This window comes from Halichoerus grypus, chromosome 2 (genome assembly GCF_964656455.1).
Source record: "Halichoerus grypus chromosome 2, mHalGry1.hap1.1, whole genome shotgun sequence".
In the NCBI taxonomy this organism is placed as follows: domain Eukaryota; kingdom Metazoa; phylum Chordata; class Mammalia; order Carnivora; family Phocidae; genus Halichoerus; species Halichoerus grypus.
The window spans coordinates 145,781,901-145,801,545 of record NC_135713.1 but is presented as its reverse complement, the minus strand read 5'-3'; the positions used below and the strand labels follow the sequence as shown (position 1 = coordinate 145,801,545).

Genomic DNA, 19,645 nt, shown 5'->3' with positions numbered 1-19,645 from the left:
GCTAGAGATGTCTTTTCCCTTAAATGGTGGAGAAGGTCCTATTGTCTTGCTAATTAAGATACAGTTTTTTAAAAATAAACTTCTATTGTCTTACAGATTCTTTGACTCTGCACATATAGACAACTCTATGTTCCCAGTTCATCATGGCTTCAACTTCAAGGTAAGTGTGTTTGAAGAAAGGCTTTATGCAAGTAATTACTCCTGTCTTTTTGAAAGGCCAGGCCCATGACATTTTTAGCCTGTAGTCCAGCTGGCCTCACTAAGCATTTGGTGTCTAGGAAGGAAAAGGAGGAAGAGGAGAAAAGGGAGATTGGAGAAAAGATGAGGCAGGCAAGGTAGTGTATGTGGTATGGGTGTGGTTCTGTAGCTCCAGTGTCTACACTATATTTAAAAATGTGATTTACTTTCCTTATCTTTTTTTTTTTTTTTAAGATTTATTTATTGAGAGAGAGAGAGCACAAGTGGAAGGGGCAGAGAGAGAAGGCGAGCACACTCCAGGTTGAGCACAGAGCCTGATGTGGGGCCCAGTCTCACGACCCTGAGATCAGGACCCAAGCTAAAACCAACAGTTGGTCACTTAACTGACTGCGCCACCCAGGCTCCCCTTCCTCATCTTTTAACGCACAAGATGGTTGCTGTTGGGCTGCCTTAGTCCCTGCAAGCTTTGCCACTCAATGAGTCTTTTTTCTTTTTCAAGTTTTTATTTAAATTCTAGTTAGTTAACATATACTGTAATACTGGTTCAGGACTAGAATTTAGTGATTCATCACTTACCTGTAACACCCAGTGCTCATCACAAGTACCCTCCTTAATACCCATTACCCATTTAGCCCGTCACCTGCCCACCTCCCCTCCAGCAAGCCTGTTTGTTCTCTATAATAAAGAATCTCTTGTGGTATACCTCCCCCTCTTTTTTTTAGTTCCTTCCCCTGTGTTCATCTGTTTCTTTTTTTTCTCTTAAATTCCATATATGAGTGAAATCATATGGTATTTGTCTTTCTCTGACTGACTTACTTTGCTTAGCATACATAATACCCTCTAGTTCCATTCACATCAATGCAGATGAGAAGATATCAGTCTTTTTGATGGCTGAGTAAAATTCCATTGCATTCACTGTGTCTTCTTTATGCATCCGTCAGTCTGTGGACATTTGGACTCTTTTCATAGTTTTGCTATTGTTGATAGTGCTGCTATAAACATTGGGGTGCATGTGCCCCTTCAAATCAGTATTTTTGTATCCTTTGGGTAAATACCTAGTAGTGCAATTACTGGGTCATAGGGTATTACTATTTTTACTATTTGAGGAACCTCCATACTGTTTTCCAGAGTGGCTACACCAGTTTGCAGTCCCACCGACAGTTTAAGAGGGCTCCCCTTTCTCCGCATCCTCGCCAACATCTGTTGTTCCTGGTGTTGTTAATTTTAGCCATTCTGACAGGTGTGAGGTGGTATCTCATCCTGATTTTGAATTGTATTTCCTTGATGATGAGTGATGTTGAGCATCTTTTCATGTGTCTGTTAGCCATCTGGATGCCTTCTTTGGCATTCTATTCATGTCTTCTGCCCATTTCTTAATTGGATTATTTGGTTTGTGGGTATTAAGTTTGATAAGTTCTTTTTAGATTTTGGATACTAACCCTTTATCAGATAGGTCATTTGTAGATATCTTCTCCCGTTCCGTAGGTTGCCTTTTAGTTTTATGGATTGTTTCCTTCACTGTGCAAAAGTGTCCCGATAGTTCATTTTTGCTCTTCTTTCCCTTGCCTCTAACAACATATCTAGTAAGAAGTTGGTAAGGCAACTTCAAAGAGGTTGGTGCCTGTGTTTTTCTCTAAGATTTTGATGGATTCCTGTCACATTTTGCTCCTTTATCCATTTTGAGTTTATTTTTGTGTATGGTGTAAGAAAGTGGTTCAGTTTCTTCTCCATGTGACTGTCCAATTTTCCCAACACCATTTGTTGAAGAGACTTTGTTTTTCCCATTGGATATTCTTCCCTGCTTTGTTGAAGATTACTTGACCATATAGGGCTGCGCCCATTTCTGGGCTCTCTATTCTGTTCCATTGATCTGTGTGTCTGCTTTTGTGCCAGTACCATACTGTCTTGATGATGACAGCTTTGTAATATAGTTTAAAGTCCAGAATTGTGATGCCTCCAGCTTTGGTTTTGTTTTTCAAGATTGCTTTAGCTATTCGGGATCTATTGTGGTTCCATACAAATTTTACTGTTGTTTGTTCTAGCTCTGTGGCAAATACCTCTGGTATTTTGATAGGGATTGCATTAAATATATAGTTTGCTTTAGGTAGTGTAGACATTTTCCCATTTGTTCTTTCAATCCATGAGCATGGAATGTTTTCCCATTTCTTTGTGTCTTCCTCAATTTCTTTCATAAGTGTTCTATAGTTTTCAGAGTACAGATCTTTTACCTCTTTGGTTAGGTTTATTCCTAGGTATCTGATTGTTTTGGTGCAATTGTAAATGGCATCAATTCCTTGATTTCTCTTTCTGCTGCTTCATTATTGGTATATAGAAATGCAAGAGATTTCTACATTGATTTTGTATCCTGCAACTTTACTGAATTTGTGTATCAGTTCTAGCAATTTTTTGCTGGAGTCTTTTGGGTTCTCTAAATAGAGTATCATGTTGTCTGCAAATAGTGAAAGTTTGACTTCTTTGTGGATTTGAATGCCTTTTGTTTCTTTTTGTTGTCTGATTGCTGAGGCTAGGACTTCTGGTACTATTTTAAATAATAATGGTGAGAGTGGACATCCCTATTTTGTTCTTGACCCTGGAAGAAAAGCTCTATTTGTCCCCATTGAGGATGATATTAGTAAGTCTTTCATACATGGCCTTTATGATGTTGAGGTATGTTTCCTCTATCCCGACTTTGTGGAAGGTTTTTATCAATAATGGATGTTGTACTTTGTCAAATGCTTTTTCTGCATCTGTTGAGAGGATTGTATGGTTCTTACCTTTCTTTCATTAATGTGGTGTATCATGTTGATTGATTTGCGAATGTCAAACAATTCTTGTAGCCCAGGAATAAATCTCATTTGATTGTGCTCAATGATTCTTTTAGTGTAGGGTTGGATTTAATTTGCTAGTATGTTGTTGAGTATTTTTGCATCCATGTTCATCAGGGATATTGGCCTCATCGGGATCTTTCTCTGGTTTTGGAATCAAGGTGATGCTGGCCTCATAGAATGAGTTTGGAAGGTTTTCTTCCATTTTTATTTTTTGGAACAATTTGAGAAGAATAGGTATTAACTCTTCCTTAAATGTTTGGTAGAATTTCCCTGAGAAACCATCTAGCGCTGACTTCCTTCTGTTGGGAGATTTTTGATTACTGATTTACTTTACTTGCTGGTATGGGTCTGTTCACATTTTCTATTTCTTTCTGATTCACTTTTGGTAGTTTATATGTTTTTAGGAATTTATCCATTTCTTCCAGATTGCCCAATGTGTTGGCATATTAGTTTTCATAATATTCTCATAATTGTTTGTACTTCTGTGGTATTGGTTGCAATCTCTCCTCTTGCATTTGTGATTTTATTTATTTGGGTCCTTTCTCTCTCTCTCTCTCTCTCTCTCTCTCTCTCTCTCTCTCTCTCTCTTTTTTTTTGGTAAGTCTGGCTAGGGGATTATCAATCTTATTAATTCTTTCAAAGAACCAGCTCCTAGTTTCACTGATCTGTTCTGGGTTTTTTTGTTTTTGTATCATTTATTTCTGCTCTAATCTTTATTATTTCCCTTCTTCTGCTTCCTTTAGTCATTATTTACTGTTCCTTTTCTAGCTCCTTTAGGTGTAAGGTTAGGTTGTATATTTGAGACTTTTCTTACTTCTTGAGGTAGGCCTGTGTTGCAGTATACTTCTCTCTTAGGACTGCTTATGCTGCATGCCACAAATTTTGGCCTGTCGTATTTTCATTTGCTTCCATGTATTTTTTTTATTTCTTTAATTTTCTGATTCACCCATTCATTCTTTAGTATGGTGTTCTTTAACCTCCATATGTATGTGGTTTTTCCATACTTTTTCTTGTGGTTGACTTCAAGTTTCATAGCGTTGTGGTGAGAAAATATGCATGGTATGATCTCAGTCTTTTTGTATTTGTTGAGGCCTTGTTTGTGACCCAGCGTGTGATCTCTTCTGGAGAATGTTCCATGTGCAGTCAAAAAGAATGTGTATTCTGGTGCTTTCGGATGAAATGTTCTGAATCTGTCTGTTAACTCCATCTGGTCCGTTTTTTTTTTTTTTTTTTTAAGATTTTATTTATTTGACAGAGACACAGTGAGAGAGGGAACACAAGCAGGGGGAGTGGGAGAGGGAGAAGCAGGCTTCCTGCAGAGCAGGGAGCCCGATGTGGGGCTCGATCCCAGGACCCTGGGACCATGACCTGAGCCGAAGGCAGACGCTTAACAACTGAGCCGTGCAGGTGCCCCTGGTCCAGTTTGTTTTTAAAGCCATTGTTTCCTTGTGGATTTTCTGCTTATATGATCTGTCTATTGCTGTAAGTGGGGTGTTAAAGTCCCCTAATATTACTGTATTATTGATGACTTTCGTTAAGTTTGTTATTAATTGATTTTTATATTTGGGTACTCCAATTTTGGGGGCATAAATATATACAATTGTTAGATAGATGTTCTTGTTGGATAGACCCCTTTATTATAGTGTCCTTTTATATCTCTTGTTACAGTCTTTAGTTTAAAATCTAGTTTGTCTGATATAAGTGTGGCTACTCTGGCTTTCTTTTGATGTTCATTAGCATGATAGATGGTTCTCCGTACCCTCATTTTCAATATACAAGTGTCTTTAGGTCTAAAGTGAGTTTCTTGTAGGCAGCATAGAGATGGATCTTATTTTTTTTTAAGATTTTATTTATTTATTTGACAGAGAGAGACACAGCGAGAGAGGGAACACAAGCAGGGGGAGTGGGAGAGGGAGAAGCAGGCTGCCCGCTGAGCAGGGAGCCCGATGTGGGGCTCGATCCCAGGACCCTGGGATCATGACCTGAGCCGAAGGCAGACGCTTAACTGACTGAGCCGCCCAGGGAGCCCCTAGATCTAGCCTTTTTAACAAGGAGACTACAGCACACCAACTTAAGACTCACCACATACTGCACAAGGGTCAAACACGCCTCACTGAAGGTGGGGTGAAACTCTGCAGAGAACTGACCTGAGGGAAAGAGCAGCCAGAACACAGCAGCAGAGTGCACATAGCATACACCAGAAACACTTCCCGCAGTGCCAGGCCCTGGTCAGTATATGTCCTCTTCTTCTTCTTCTTTTTTTTTTTTTAATGACCTCTTCTTAATAAGCTCATTACTCTCATGAGGAGGAAACATAAAGGCTTTCCTAACACATGGAAGACAGAGACTTAGGCAAAATGCCAAGAGGGAAGAATTCATCCCAAAAGAAAGAACAAGAAAAGGTCTGAGCCAGGGATCTATTCAAAACAGATATAAGTAATATACCTGACCCAGATTTTAAAACAACAATCATAAGGATACTAACTGGGCTTGAAAAAAGTATACGACACCAGAGAGTCCCTTACCATGGGGATAAGACCTAAAAACTAGTCAGTGTGAAATAAAAAGTGCTATAACCGAGATGCAAAACCGAATGGATGTAATGACCACAAGGATGGAAGAATCAGAAGAATAAATAAGTGATATAAAAAATAAAATTATGGAAAATAATGAAGCTGAAAAGAAGAGAGAAAGAAAAATATTAGATCACGAATGTAGACTTAGGGATCTCAGTGACATCATAAAGCATAACAACATTCATATCATAGGAGTCCCAGAAGAAGAAGAAGAGAGAAATGGGGCAGAAGGTTTACTTAAGGAAATTATAGCTGAAAAACCTCCCTAATCTGGTGAAGGAAACAGACATCCAAATCCAAGAGGCACAGAGAACTCCGACCAAAATCGACAAAAATAGGGCAACACCAAGACATATTGTAGTAAAATTTGCAAAATACAGAGATAAGGAAAACATTCTGAGAGCATCAAGGGAAAAGAAATCCCTAAATTACAAGGGAAGACAAATAAGGTTAGCAGCAAATCTCTCCACAGAAACTTCACAGGCCAGAAGAGTGATGCGTGATATAGTCAGCGTGTTGAACAGGAAAAATCTGCAGCCAAAAATACTTGATCCAGCAAGGCTATCATTCAGAATAGGAGGAGAGATAAAGAGTTTCTTAGACAAACAAAAACTAAACGAGTTCATGACCACTAAATCAGCCCTGCAAGAAATTAAAGGGGACCCTTTGAGTGGGAAAGAAAGACCACAAGCCAACGAAGACAGGAAAGGAACAGAGAAAATCTACAGGAACAGTGACTTTACAAGTAACACAAAGGCAAATTCATATCAGTACTCATTATGAATGTAAACAAACTAAATGCTCCATCAGTAGACACAGGGTATCAGAATGGATAAAAAAACAAGATCCAGGGGCGCCTGGGTGGCTCAGTCGTTAAGCATCTGCCTTCGGCTCAGGTCATGATCCCAGGGTCCTGGGATCGAGCCCCGCATTGGGCTCCCTGCTCAGCGGGAAGCCTGCTTCTCCCTCTGCCCCTCCCCCTGCTTGTGTTCCCTCTCTTGCTGTGTCTGTCTGTCTGTCAAATAAATAAATAAAATCTTTAAAAAACAAAAAAAAGGCTGGATCCAGTATGTGCTAGAGCTGGTTTTTGTATCACTCTATGGTTGGTAGACTTGGGTGTGGGGAGTTTGAGCTGGTTTCCTGGGGGAGAGGCCCAGCTGCCGCTCTGGCTCTCCGTCACACTTGCCCTAGTGAAGAAGCACCTGCACAGTTTAAGAGGGTGGGGCTTGGTGTAAACGTCTGAAGCCCCCACTGTGTGCACTGAAGCCCGTCAGTGCTGACTGGGGCGGGTGGGGGAGGCAGATTAAAATGGCGTCACCCCACTCTGTTCCCTGGAGAGGGGAGTCGTGCCCACTGCTATCCAGGAAGCCTTCACAGAAGAGAGAACCGTCTCCCCTCATTTGTCCCCAGCTTCCCTCAGATGCCTACCTTCACCCTGTGTCCGAGCTGTTTGCCCACCCAGTGGCACAGTGCTCCTGTTTTATCTCATGCATGCTGGCTGGGTTTCAGAACTGCAGATTTTAGGGATCCAGTGCATCATGGACCTGCGCTAATCCTCTGGGGGAGTGTCTAGCCACATTGTGGCTGGTGCCGCTTTGTCCCTGAAGGGCAGTCACCCAAACACACGGGCTTGGAGTTCATGGTAAAGCACAGCAAAAAAGCCGATGTCCAGGTTAGCTGTACTCAGCAGCTGCCTGTGCTCCTACGAGAATGGGCAGGGCAGCTCAGTGGTGTCTGCTGGCTGTTTTGTCCCCGGAGGGGCAATGCCACCTCTCCAAAAAGAGCATCTGTCTCTCCCAGTGGGACCCACGGGATCCTCAGACCACTCTGTCTGCTCCTGGGCTTCTGCCCCCTTCTCCACAGGGCACCTCTGTGCTGGCCAGGCTCCACCCATGGTGATGGCACTTCCAGAACTTCAGACTTTGAGCTCCACTGCTTCTAAGAGCTTGCTGTAGTCAGCCCCTCCTGTTTTCTTCCCTCAGTGGTTTTGGGGACATGTTTTTCTTGTGCAGTGCCCTCTGCATGTACTCCCTCACATACTCTCGCTCTCTCCTCGCTCCCTGATCAGGGCTCCCTCCCCTCCCCACACCCACGATTCTTTCCTCCCCCAAATCCTGTCTCCACACCTCCTACCTTCCACAATGTAGCCTCTTTTCTCCGTCTAGCTGTGCACTTTACTCTCTCAGTCCTCAGATCGATTTCCTGGGTGTTCAGAATGATTTGCTATTTATCGAGCTGCGTTCGAGGCACGAGGAAAGCATAGGGTCCCCCTACTCCTCCTTCATCTTAACTCCTCCTGCCCTTCTCCAGGCCTCTGAACAGCCATGTACAGAAGGTGTTTGGAGGCCGTGGTGCAAACAGCAGCTCAGGTAGTGAGACTGGTGTGTGGGCCTGAGCCTGTGCCAGCCCGGATCTGCTGCTACAAACCAGGAGAGGCTGGGGGACTTGTGATGATGGCTACTGTCCCCCGAGAACCACGCAGTCTGAGGTCCGTGGGAAAGGCTGCAGGTTTTCTCTCCCTGGCCCACACAGAGCATGAGAATCACCTTACTTCCGCTGAGGTCAGACCTCCTGTGCCCAGCTTCTGGCAGAGGTTGATGGAGTTAGTGTCCAGGATGTGAGGCTGGAGTGAGTGTGTAATGCGGTCTGGACTCCAGAGTCCAAGGGCAGGTCTGCAGAGAAATCAGCTCTGTGGTGAAGCCTGTGTCCTCCCTCCGGTCGAAGTTCTTCTCACGAGGAGGTTGGTCTGGAGTGGCCCAGGGCAGTGGGATACCCCCTCCCCCGCCCCGTCCTTCCTCACAACCAGAGTGATAGGCCCCAGCGCCGGGTTCCATCCACTCTAGAGGGCTTCCTGGGCCAGCTGAACACGACTGAGTGTCCTGACGAGGGTCTTGAGCCCTGGGGGCTGGGCTCTGCTCTCCTCCTCTTATTACCGCGAAAGCCTCCTTGCTGTTTACAGATAGCAAGTCCCTTCAGGCTCAGGGCCTTGTACCTGCAGTTCTTCCTCTCTGCCTGGGACACCCTGTCTCTAGCCTTACTCTCTTTTTCAGGCCACCCACGTTGTGAGCCTTCACTCATCATCCATGTAAAAATAGCAACTCCAGTCCTACTCTTTCACCATATTCTCTGTCCCTTATCCAGGATGGCGCCTTTCACAGCCTGATGCCATCCTGCATAGCTACTTGTTTCTTGAACTGTCCTCTCCCTCCTCCAGTTAGAACCGTTGCTGTGCAGGTCAGGAGTGGAGGGTGCCCACTGCCAGTCCCTGGGAAGTGCCTCCTTGTGGTTGGTGCTCATGAAATACAAGTGTCTCCTGACATCCAGTTAGCTCCCCCCTGCGCAGGGAGAGTTAGGATAGCAGGGGTTTCCATGTTTCTGGAGTCTGTTTGGCTTCTGACTTGCAGCTAGGATATAGTAAGATGTCTGATATCGAGGGAACCATCTGAAAATCTGTCTGAATCTGTTCGGATCCTGAATTGGGGTACTGAGAGTTCAACTAGGGAGAGTTTGAGAACTTGGGAAAGAGGAAACTTCTAATTGATAAATTAATAAGGGAAAGGGAAGACCTAGGTAAGATTGAGGGATGAAAGTAGAGCTGCTGGGGCCACTGAGTCAGGGGACATCCATGGGTGTGACTTCAGCAGCCCAGGCTCCCTGGCAGTGGTTACTGGTACCTGGGGGATGACAGTGGCACCTGGATTTATCCCTAGAGGTGATCCTCTATTCAAAACACTTCAAGAAGGAAAGAAGAATGGAATGTCTCCTTAGAATGCCTCCCCTTAAAATACTTCTGCACTTTGAAAGAGCAGTCTGTGCTGGCCTGCCAAATTCCCTCACCTGGCCCTGGGCCTGGTGGTGCTGCGTCCGAGACGCCGTTCGGGCTCAGGTGCTCTGCAGTGGGAGTGCCTCCTCGCAGGCAGTCCTTTAACAGAGTTTTCTGCTGACACACCATCCCCTGTGTGGCCTCTCCACATTTTGCTTCCTGTCTTTGCAGCACCTTCACCGTTAGAAGAAGTGCCGGTTCGAAGCCAAAGTCTACGAAGCTGCTGGAGGTTCTGAATGCACTGGAGGAGTCCAGCCACAGCAGGGAGGAGATCTTCATTGCGCCGCCCGACAATGCCTCAGGGGACTTCACTGATGAGGACTCAGGTGATGAAGATGGCCGGCGAGGCTCCCACCTGCCCGGCAGTGTCCTGCACGCTTCTGTGGTGCCCGAGGACTCTGGCACCGAGGAGGAAGAGGAAGATGAGCTGCAGCTGCAGCCGGCCATGAAGAGGCAGAGGGCAGTAGCGGAACCTCAGCGTATTTGGACCAAAAGAGATATCCGACCCAACTTCAGCAGTTGGACTGCGTCAGATCCTCATATAGAGGATCTCAAAAGCCAGGAACTGAGTCCTGTAGGCCTCTTCGAGTTGTTTTTTGATGAAGGAACAATTAATTTCATCGTTAATGAAACCAATCGTTACGCTTGGCAGAAAAATGTCAACCTCGGGCTCACAGCCCAGGAATTAAAGTGTGTTTTGGGCATTTTGATTTTAAGTGGGTATATATCCTATCCGAGGAGAAGGATGTTTTGGGAAACATCCCCTGATTCACATCACCATCTTGTGGCTGATGCAATTAGAAGGGACAGATTTGAACTGATCTTCTCGTACCTGCATTTTGCAGATAACACGGAGCTGGATGAAAGTGATAGGTTCGCCAAAGTCAGGCCTCTCATTGTCCGGATGAATTGCAATTTCCAGAAGCACGCACCCTTGGAAGAATTCTACAGCTTCGGTGAGTCCATGTGTGAGTACTTTGGGCACCGGGGATCCAGGCAGCTGCGTGCAGGGAAGCCCATGCGGCTGGGCTACAAGATCTGGTGTGGGACAACCAGCAGGGGCTACCTGGTGTGGTTTGAGCCCTCCCAGGGCACGCTGTTCACCAAATCACACGGGGGCCTGGACCTAGGAGGCAGTATGGTGGTCAAGTTTGTGGATGCGCTTCAGGAGCGTGGCTGTCTGCCATACCACATATTCTTTGACAAGGTTTTTACGAGTGTCAAACTCATGTCCATTTTGAGGAAAAAGGGGGTGAAAGCCACAGGAACTGTTCGTGAGTACAGGACTGAGCGATGTCCCCTCAAAGATCCCAAAGAGCTTAAGAAAATGAAGAGGGGCTCATTTGATTACAAAGTGGATGAGAGCGAGGAGGTCATTGTGTGCCGCTGGTACGACGGCAGTGCGGTCACCGTCTGCTCCAATGCCGTGGGCATAGAGCCCGTGGGGCTGGCCGGCCATCATTCCGGAACTGCCAAGACGCGGGCCCAGGTCCATCAGCCGTCCCTGGTGAAGCTGTACCAGGAGAAGGGGGGCGGTGTCCGTCGGATGGACCAGAACATGGCTAAGTACAAGGTGAAGATCCGGGGCATGAAGTGGTACTCCAGCTTCATTGGCTATGTCGTCGATGCCGCCCTCAATAATGCCTGGCAGCTGCACAGGACCTGCAGCCACGATGCCCAGGTGGACCTCCTGGCCTTCCGGAGGTACGTGGCCTGCGTGTACCTGGAGAGCAACGCCGACATGTCCTCCCAAGGGAGGCGAAGCAGGCGGCTAGAAACTGAGAGCCGCTTTGACATGATCGGGCACTGGATAGTCCACCAGGACAAGAGGACCCGGTGTGCCCTCTGCCACTCACAGACCAACACCCGCTGTGAGAAATGCCAGAAGGGCGTCCATGCCAAGTGCTTCAGGGAGTACCATATCCGGTGATGCACAGTGGGCAGAGGGAGCCCTGCAGACACTTGGCTTCTGAGATGTTAACAGCTAATTACATACAGTACCTGGAGCACTTGGTTTTGTCTCGGGAAAAAGAGACCTGAATCCCTAACAATTTGCTTGTGTTCCCCTCCCCCATCTCTATTACAGTTACCTTTTTGTTGTCTTCTGTGATACCTGCATGTAACATAAATTAATATTTATATTGGTAATTATAGGTGTTTATAAATCTCTAGATTATACTGTTCTTTATTTCAATGATGGGCCCCTTTTTATTCAAGTAAAAATCTTGCTTTGGGTTTTACCTGAGTCCTAGTAAAGAAAATCAAACAGAGCCAACAACTTAGAGAAACTTTCATGAATACTAAGAAAAGTTTTATAATTGTATGCTATTGTTTATAATCTAAGATAGGGCAATAGTATATAAGTATGGTATTAATATGATGAAGGATATTTTATCATATTTATTTCACTTTAACACTAGCAATCTGTCCAAGGATAGATAATCTGCCTTGTATTTACCCAAAGGACTACATTTGTAGAGTTCGTATTTTCTTGATAAAAATATTTTCCTAATTCAAGTATATCCTTATGGAATCCATTTTTATAACTAGTGTGAGATAGGAATCTGTCCCCCCGCCCCCAAAACAGTGGTTTGCATCATTTATAAAAATATATGTGTATTTCCCCACTGATTTAAATTCTACCTATATGAATTCCTGAAATTTGGGGTTAAGTATTGAAACATAGAAAATACTTTATGTTGGAAAATAGAATATACTCCAGAAGAATAAAAGAAATATATGTAAAAATTTGGACCTATCAAAAATCAAAGAAAGCATGTAGAGTGTCTTCTTTATTTGGGAAAGAACTTTCTACAACAGCACATATTTAAGAGGGGGCACATCAGTATATTCAGTTGTCCAAACTAACATTGACATTCATTACCAAGGTTAAAAAGCAAATAGAGAAAACAAATTCTAAATTATTACATTTAGGGGCACCTGAGTCAGTGGCCCAGTCAGTTAAGCATCTGCCTTCGGCTCAGGTCATGAACCCAAGGTCCTGAGATGAAGCACCGCATTGGGCTCCCTGCTCAGCAGGGAGCATGCTTCTCCTCTCCCTCTGCCTCCTGCTTGTAGCTCTTTCTCAAATAAATAAATAATCTTTTAAAAAAATAAATTATTACATGTATGGTAATATCCTCAGGAAATAAACGATCACATACACGCAGATGGCAAGGGTAAAATGTACAATGCTATCGAAAAATGATGGAAGATAAAAACAAATGAATAGTCAATATATGTAAGAGGCTCCACTCTGTTGGCAATAAAATTCAAATAAAAGCAATACTAGATATCTTTTTTTTTTTTTTTTTTACCAAATACATTTGTTATTTATACACCATTGCTGTTGGTGTGGGTGGGTGTAGAAAGGTGGCAAACTCATGCAGTACCTGAGGGGGTGTAAATCTGTACATCATTTCTGAAGGCAATTTGATAAGATCTATCAAAAATCTTCAAACCCATTCATTACCATAAAGTAAAGCAGATGTTTAGTCCATAGTGATGTAAGTTTTTAAAGGGAGGGAGGAAGGACAGGTCCTTTCTTCAGTAGAATCCCAGTTAATGTTCCCCTTCCTGGACTACATTTGGAAGAGGGTATGTTGCCTCTCCAAGGACAAAAGACCCTGCAGGTGCCAGCAAATGGCCTCTATCAGCAGGGGACAGAGGTACATGCAGAGAGTGGATAACCTGGTCGCTGCTTTCCGCTTTTTTTTTTTTTTTGAAGATTTTATTTGGGGCGCCCGGGTGGCTCAGTTGGTTAAGTGTCTGCCTTCGGCTCAGGTCATGATCCCAGGGTCCTGGGATCGAGCCCCGCATCAGGTCCCTGCTCAGCGGGGAGTCTGCTGCTGCCTCTGCCTCTGCCTGCCTGTCTGCCTACTTGTGATCATTCTCTCTCAAATAAATAAATAAAATTTAAAAAAAAGATTTTATTTCTTTGAGAGCACACATGAGAGCAGGGGGAGGGGCAAATGGAGAGGGAGAAGCAGAGTCCCTGCTGAGCAGAGAGCCCGATGCAGGACTCGATCCCAGGACCCTGAGATCATGACCTGAGCACAAGGCAGACGCTTAACGACTGAGCCACACAGGCGCCCCTGGTTTTCCACTTCTACACCATACATCACGCCGAGCAGGTGTGGGGCTATTTTTCTGGGACAAAGGATGCCAGACGGTGCAGTGAGGCTCTACTCTGGAGAGGGTGTGGATCCATGGGGTGGTGGGTCCTTTAAGATTTGGAGTTTTAAATCCCAGCCATGTGCCAAAGATAAAATGCAGGAGAGCTGTTGTGCTGGGGTGGTGTCAATTTCCCCTTTGCCACCAAAACAGTCGGACTTCTTTTTTTTTTTTTTTTTTTGGACCAGGCATTTTCTTCTTTTTTCCCAGCCTTATTTTCACAAGCAAAACAAAGCACACCGATATAAACACTCCCCACTGCAAGCAAGAAGGAACTCTTCAGACAACTGACCTGTGGGAAAGAGCAGCCACACAAGAGCAGAATGCGCACAGCACACACCAGAAACACTTCTGAAATGCCAGGCGCTGGACAGTGTATGACCCCTTTTTAATATAGCATTACACTCAGGTGCAGGAACCATAATAAGCTTTCAAAACACACAAAGAAACTTAGCCAAAATGAGAAGATGGAGGAATTCACCCTGAGAGAAAGGTCAAGAAGAAATCACAGCAAGGGACTTGCTCAAAACAGATAAAACCTCAGTAAGAGTGTAGAACAACAGTCATAACACTACTAATTGGGCTTTGAAAAGCATAGAAGACACAAGAGAAACCTTAGCTGCAGAGATAAAAGACCTAAAAACTAGCCAGGCTGAAAAAAAAAACATGCTATACCTAGAAAGCAAAACCAACTGGGTATAATCACTACAGGGATCGAAGAAGCAGCACAGAGAATAAGTAATATAGAAGACAAAATTATGTAAAATAAGGAAGCTGAAAAAAGGGAAAGAAAACTAGTAGATAACTAAGGTAGACTTAGGGAACTCAACAATTCCATAAAACACAATAATATCCATATCAGAGTCCCAGAAGAAGAGTGGGGAAAAAGGGCAGAAGGTTTATTTGCACAAATTATAGCTGAGAACTTACCTAATTGGGGGAGGGAAATTGGCATTCAAGTCCAAGGAGCACAGAGAACTTCCTTTAAAGTCAAGAAAAACAGGTCAACATCATGATATATCATGGTGAAACTTACAAAATACAAAGATAAAGAGAATGCTGAAAGAAGCTAGGGACAAAAGGTCTTTAACCTATGAGGGTAGAAACATAAGCAGCAGACCTGTCCACTGAAACTTGAAGAGAGTGGCAGGAAATACTCAACATGCTGATTGGGAAAAATATGCAGCCAAGAATACTTTATCCAGCAAGACTGTCATTCAGAATAGAAGGAGAGATAAAGTATTTCCCAGACAAACAAAAACTAAAGGAGTTCGTAAACACTAAACCAGCCCTGCAAGAAATGTGAAAGGGGACCCTGAGCAGAAATAGAGATCAAAGGCAACAAAGACTAGAAAAAAACCATCTAAAGGACCAGCAAATTTACAGGTATTACAACGTCACTTAATTCTTATCTATCAATAAATACTCTCAATGTAAACGGACTAAATGCAATCAAAAGGCATAGGGTATCAGAACGGATAAAAAAACAAAAAACAAGACTTATCGCTGCTTACAAGAGACTCGTTTTAGATCCAAAGACACCTCCACATTGAAAGTGAGGGGGTGGAAAACAATTATTATGCTCATAGACATCAAACAAAAGCTGGACTGGATTTTAAACCAAAGACTTCTCTTATTACAAGATGAAGAAGGACACTATATCATAATAAAGGGGTCTATCCAAGAAGATCTAACAACTGTAAATATTTATGCCCCTAACTAAGGAGCATCCAATTATATAAACCAATTAATAACAAAATTAGAGAAACACATTGATAATAATAATACAAAATAGTAGGGGACTTTAACACTCCACTCAAAGCAATGGACAAATCATCTAAGCAGAAGATCAACAGGGAAGCAAGGGCTTTGAATGACACACTGGACCAGATGGACTTAACAAATATATACAGAGCATTTCATCCCAAAGGAGCAGAATACACATTCTTCTTGAGTGCACATGGAATATTTTCCAGAATCAATCACACACTCGGTCACAAATCAGGTCTCAACAGGTACAAAATGATTGAGATCATACCATGCATAGGTTCAGACCACAATGTTATAAAACTTGAAGTCAACCCAAAGAAAAAAATTGGAAGGACCACAAATACATGGAAGTTAAGAACATCCTACTAAAGAAAGAATGGGTTAACCAAGAAATTAAGAAGAAATACATGGGAACAAATGAAAATGAAAGTAACACTAAACCTTTGGGAGGCAGCAAAGGCAGCCCTAAGAGGGAAGTATTTAGCAATACAGGCTTTCCTCTAGGAGCAAGGAAAGACTCAAATATCCAACCTAACCTTACACCTAAAGGAGCTGGAAAAAGAAAAGCAAATACTAAATCCAGCAGGAGAAGGCAAACAATAAAGATCAGAGCAGAAATAAATGTACAAAATTAAAAACCAGAACAGATAAGTGAAACTAGGAGCTAGTTCTTTGAAAGAATTAATAAAATTGGTAAAACCCTAGCCAGATTTATCAAAAAGAAGAGAGAAAGGAGCCAAATAAATAAAATTATGAATGCAAGAGGAGAGATCACAACCAATACAGAAGAAATACAAAAAATTATAAGAGAATATTATGAGCAATTATATGCCAACAAGTTAGGCAATCTGGAAGAAATTGACAAATTCCTAAAAACATATAAACTACCAAAACTGAAACAGGAAGAAATAAAAAACAAACAAAAAACCCAACCTCAATAGACCCATAACCAGCAATGAAATTGAATCAATAATCAAAAATCTCCCAACAAAAAAGAGTCCAGGGCCAGAAGTCTTCCCAGGGGAATTCTACCAAACATTTAAAGAAGAATTAATACCTATTCTTCTGATGCTCTTTCAAAAAATAGAAATGTAAGGAAAACTTCTAAACTCGTTCTATGAGGCCAGCATTACCTTGATCCCAAAAGCAAAGACATCATCAAAAAAGAGAATTACAGACCAATATCCCTGATGAACATGGATGCCAAAATTCTCATTAAGATCCTAGCCAGTAGGATCCAACAGTACATTAAAAGGATTATTCACCACAGCCACATGGGATTTATTCCTGGGATGCAAGCGTGGTTCAACATTTGCAAATCAATCAACATGATAGAGCACATTAATAAAAGACCATATGATCCTCTCAATTGTTGCAGAAAAAGCATTTGACAAAATACAGCATCCTTTCTTGAGTAAAACTCTTCAAAGTGTAGGCATAAATGGAACATTCCTCAATATCTTAAAAGCCACCTATGAAAAGCCCACAGTGAATATCATTCTCAATGGGGAAAAACAGCATTTCCCTTAAGGTCAGGAACACAACGGGGATGCCCACTCTCACCACTTTTGTTCAACATAGTACTAGAAGTCCTAGCCTCAGCAATCAGACAACAAAAAGAAATAAAAGGCATTCAAATTGGCAAAGAAGAAGTCAAACACTCACTCTTCACAGATGACATGATACTTTATGTGGAAAACCCAAAAGACTCCACCCCAAAATTGCTAGAACTTAAAGAGCAATTCAGCAACATGGCAGGATACAAAATCAATGCACAAAAATCAGTGGCATTTCTATGCACTAACAATGTGACAGAAGAAAGAGAAATTAAGGAATTGACCCCATTTACAATTGCACCAAAAATCATAAGATAACCTAGGAAGAAACCTAACCAGAGGTAAGGTATCTGTACTCTAAAAACTACAGAACACTTTTGAAAGAAACTGAGGAAGTCACAAAGAGATGGAAAAGCATTCCATGCTCATGCATTGGAAGAACATTGTTAAGATATCTATGCTTCCCAGCACAATCTACACATTTAATGCAATCCCTATCAAAATACCATCGACACTTTTCAGAGAGCTAGAACTAAATAATCTTAAAATTTGTATGGAACCAGAAAAGACCCCAAATAGCCAGAGGAATGTTGAGAAAGAAAACCAAAGCTGGGGGCATCACAATGCCTGACTTCATGTTATATTACAAAGCTCTAATCATCAGGATAGCATGGTACCAAAACACACAGATCAATGGAAGAGAATAGAGAACCCAGAAATGGACCATCAACTCTATAGTCAACTAATCTTTGACAAAGCAGAAAGAATATCCAATGGAAAAAAAGAGCCTTTTCAATAAATGGTGCTGGTAAAATTGGACAGCAACATGTAGAAGAATGAAACTGGACCATTTTCTTACACCATACAGAAAGATAAACTCAAAATGGATGAAAGACCTAAATGTGAGACAGGAATTCATCAAAATCCTAGAGGAGAACATAGGCATCAACCTCTTCGACCTTGGCCACAGCAACTTCTTACTAGACACGTCTCCAAAGGCAAGGGAAACAAAAGCAAAAATGAACTATTGGGATTTCATCAAGATAAAAGCTTCTGCACAGCAACAGAAACAGTGAACAAAATTAAAAGGCAACCTACAGAATGGGAGAAGATATTTGCAAATGACATTACAGATAAAGGGCTGGTATCCAAGATCTATAAAGAACTTATCAAACCCAACAGCCAAAAAACAAAGAATCCAGTCAAGAAATGGGCAGAAGACATGAACAGACACTTCTCCAAAGAAGACAGACAAGTGGCTAACAGACACATGAAAAAATGTTCAACATCACTCGGCATCAGGGAAATACAAATCAAAACCACAATGAGATACCACCTCACACCAGTCCGAATGGCTAAAATTAACAATTCAGCAAACAACAGATGTTGGCGAGGATGTGGAGAAAGGGGAACCCTCCTACAGTGTTGGTGGGAATGCAAACTGGTGCAGCCACTCTGGAAAACGGTATGGAGATTCCTCAAGACATTAAAAATAGAGTTACCCTGCAACCCAGCAATTGCACCACGGGTATTTACCCCAACAATACAGATTTAGTGATCCAAAGGGGCACCTGTACCCCAATGTTCATAGCAGCAATGTCTACAATATCCAAACTGTGGAAAGGGCTGAGATGTCCATCAACAGACAAATGGATAAAGAAGATGTGGTATATGTATATATAGAATGGAATATTACTCAGACATCAAAAATGAATACTTACCATTTACATTGACGTGAATTGACCCGGAGGGTATTATGCTGAGTGAAATAAGTCAAGCAGAGAAAGACAATTATATGGTTTCACCCATATGAGGAACATAAGAATCTGCACATTGGATCATATGGTAAAGGAGGGAAAACTGAATGGGAAGTCCTCAGAGAGGGAGAAAAAACTATGAGAGACTCTTAAGTATAGGAAACAAACTGAGGGTTGCTTCAGGTGAGGTGGGTAGGGAATGGGGTAATTTGGTGATCATCAGGAAACGACGTGAGGGCACGTGATGTGATGAGCACTGGGTGTTATATGCCACTGATAAATTATTGAACACTACATCTGAAACTATGTACTATATGTTGGCTAATCAAATTTAAATTAAAAAAAGAAAATGAAAAATATATATGTAAAAAAATAATATGTAAAAATAAAAATTAAAACAGTAAAAGATATTGGAAAATATATGAAAATAAATGAAAAAATAATAACAAGTAAAAAAAAGAATAAAAGTAGAAAGGCAGATCCTATTTCCGTTAGAGATGAAGCTGTGCAGCACTTTATGATCAATAAACTTGGTGGAAGCTAGTTGTTTGTGCTGGTTTCTGGGGGAGGGGCCTGATGTACTGATTCTCAGGCTGACTTGTTTTTTGGAAATGTATCTCCAGGGAGCAGCGGGAGCAGGGCTCGTGGCATGCGGCTCTAGCCTCCACTATTTTGCTCCCTGAATGCTTTCAGTACTGATGGGTGGGATGAAAATTGCTGCGCCCTGCTGTAGCCTCGGAGAGCTGAAAGTTTGAGCCCCCTACTCTTCAGTGAGCCCTAACAGAAGAGCAATCACCCTATTTGTGTCCCTTGTTTCTGTCTGAACCCTATGTTCACCCTGCCTGTGTCTGAGCCTTTTTATCTTGGACATGCGACCAAGTTGCAAAACTCCAAATTCCAGGGACTTCCAAGGAGGGGACCCACCCTGTTCTTCTGGGGGAGGGTCTTGCCATGCTTGCTGGCC

The 19,645-nt window shown here is 42.7% G+C and overlaps 1 protein-coding gene across 1 annotated transcript in view; it reads left to right on the top strand.

Moving 5' to 3' along the window:
- PGBD2 (piggyBac transposable element derived 2) overlaps positions 1–12,711 on the top strand; it is a 33,600-nt gene extending 20,889 nt beyond the window's left edge. The window contains exons 2-3 of the mRNA XM_036108064.2: positions 97–160; positions 9,597–12,711. Of these exons, the coding sequence (XP_035963957.1) occupies positions 144–160; positions 9,597–11,355 (1,776 nt within the window). The 5' untranslated portion in view covers positions 97–143 and the 3' untranslated portion in view covers positions 11,356–12,711. The remainder of the gene's footprint in view (positions 1–96; positions 161–9,596) is intronic.
- The last annotated feature ends 6,934 nt before the right edge of the window (positions 12,712–19,645 follow it).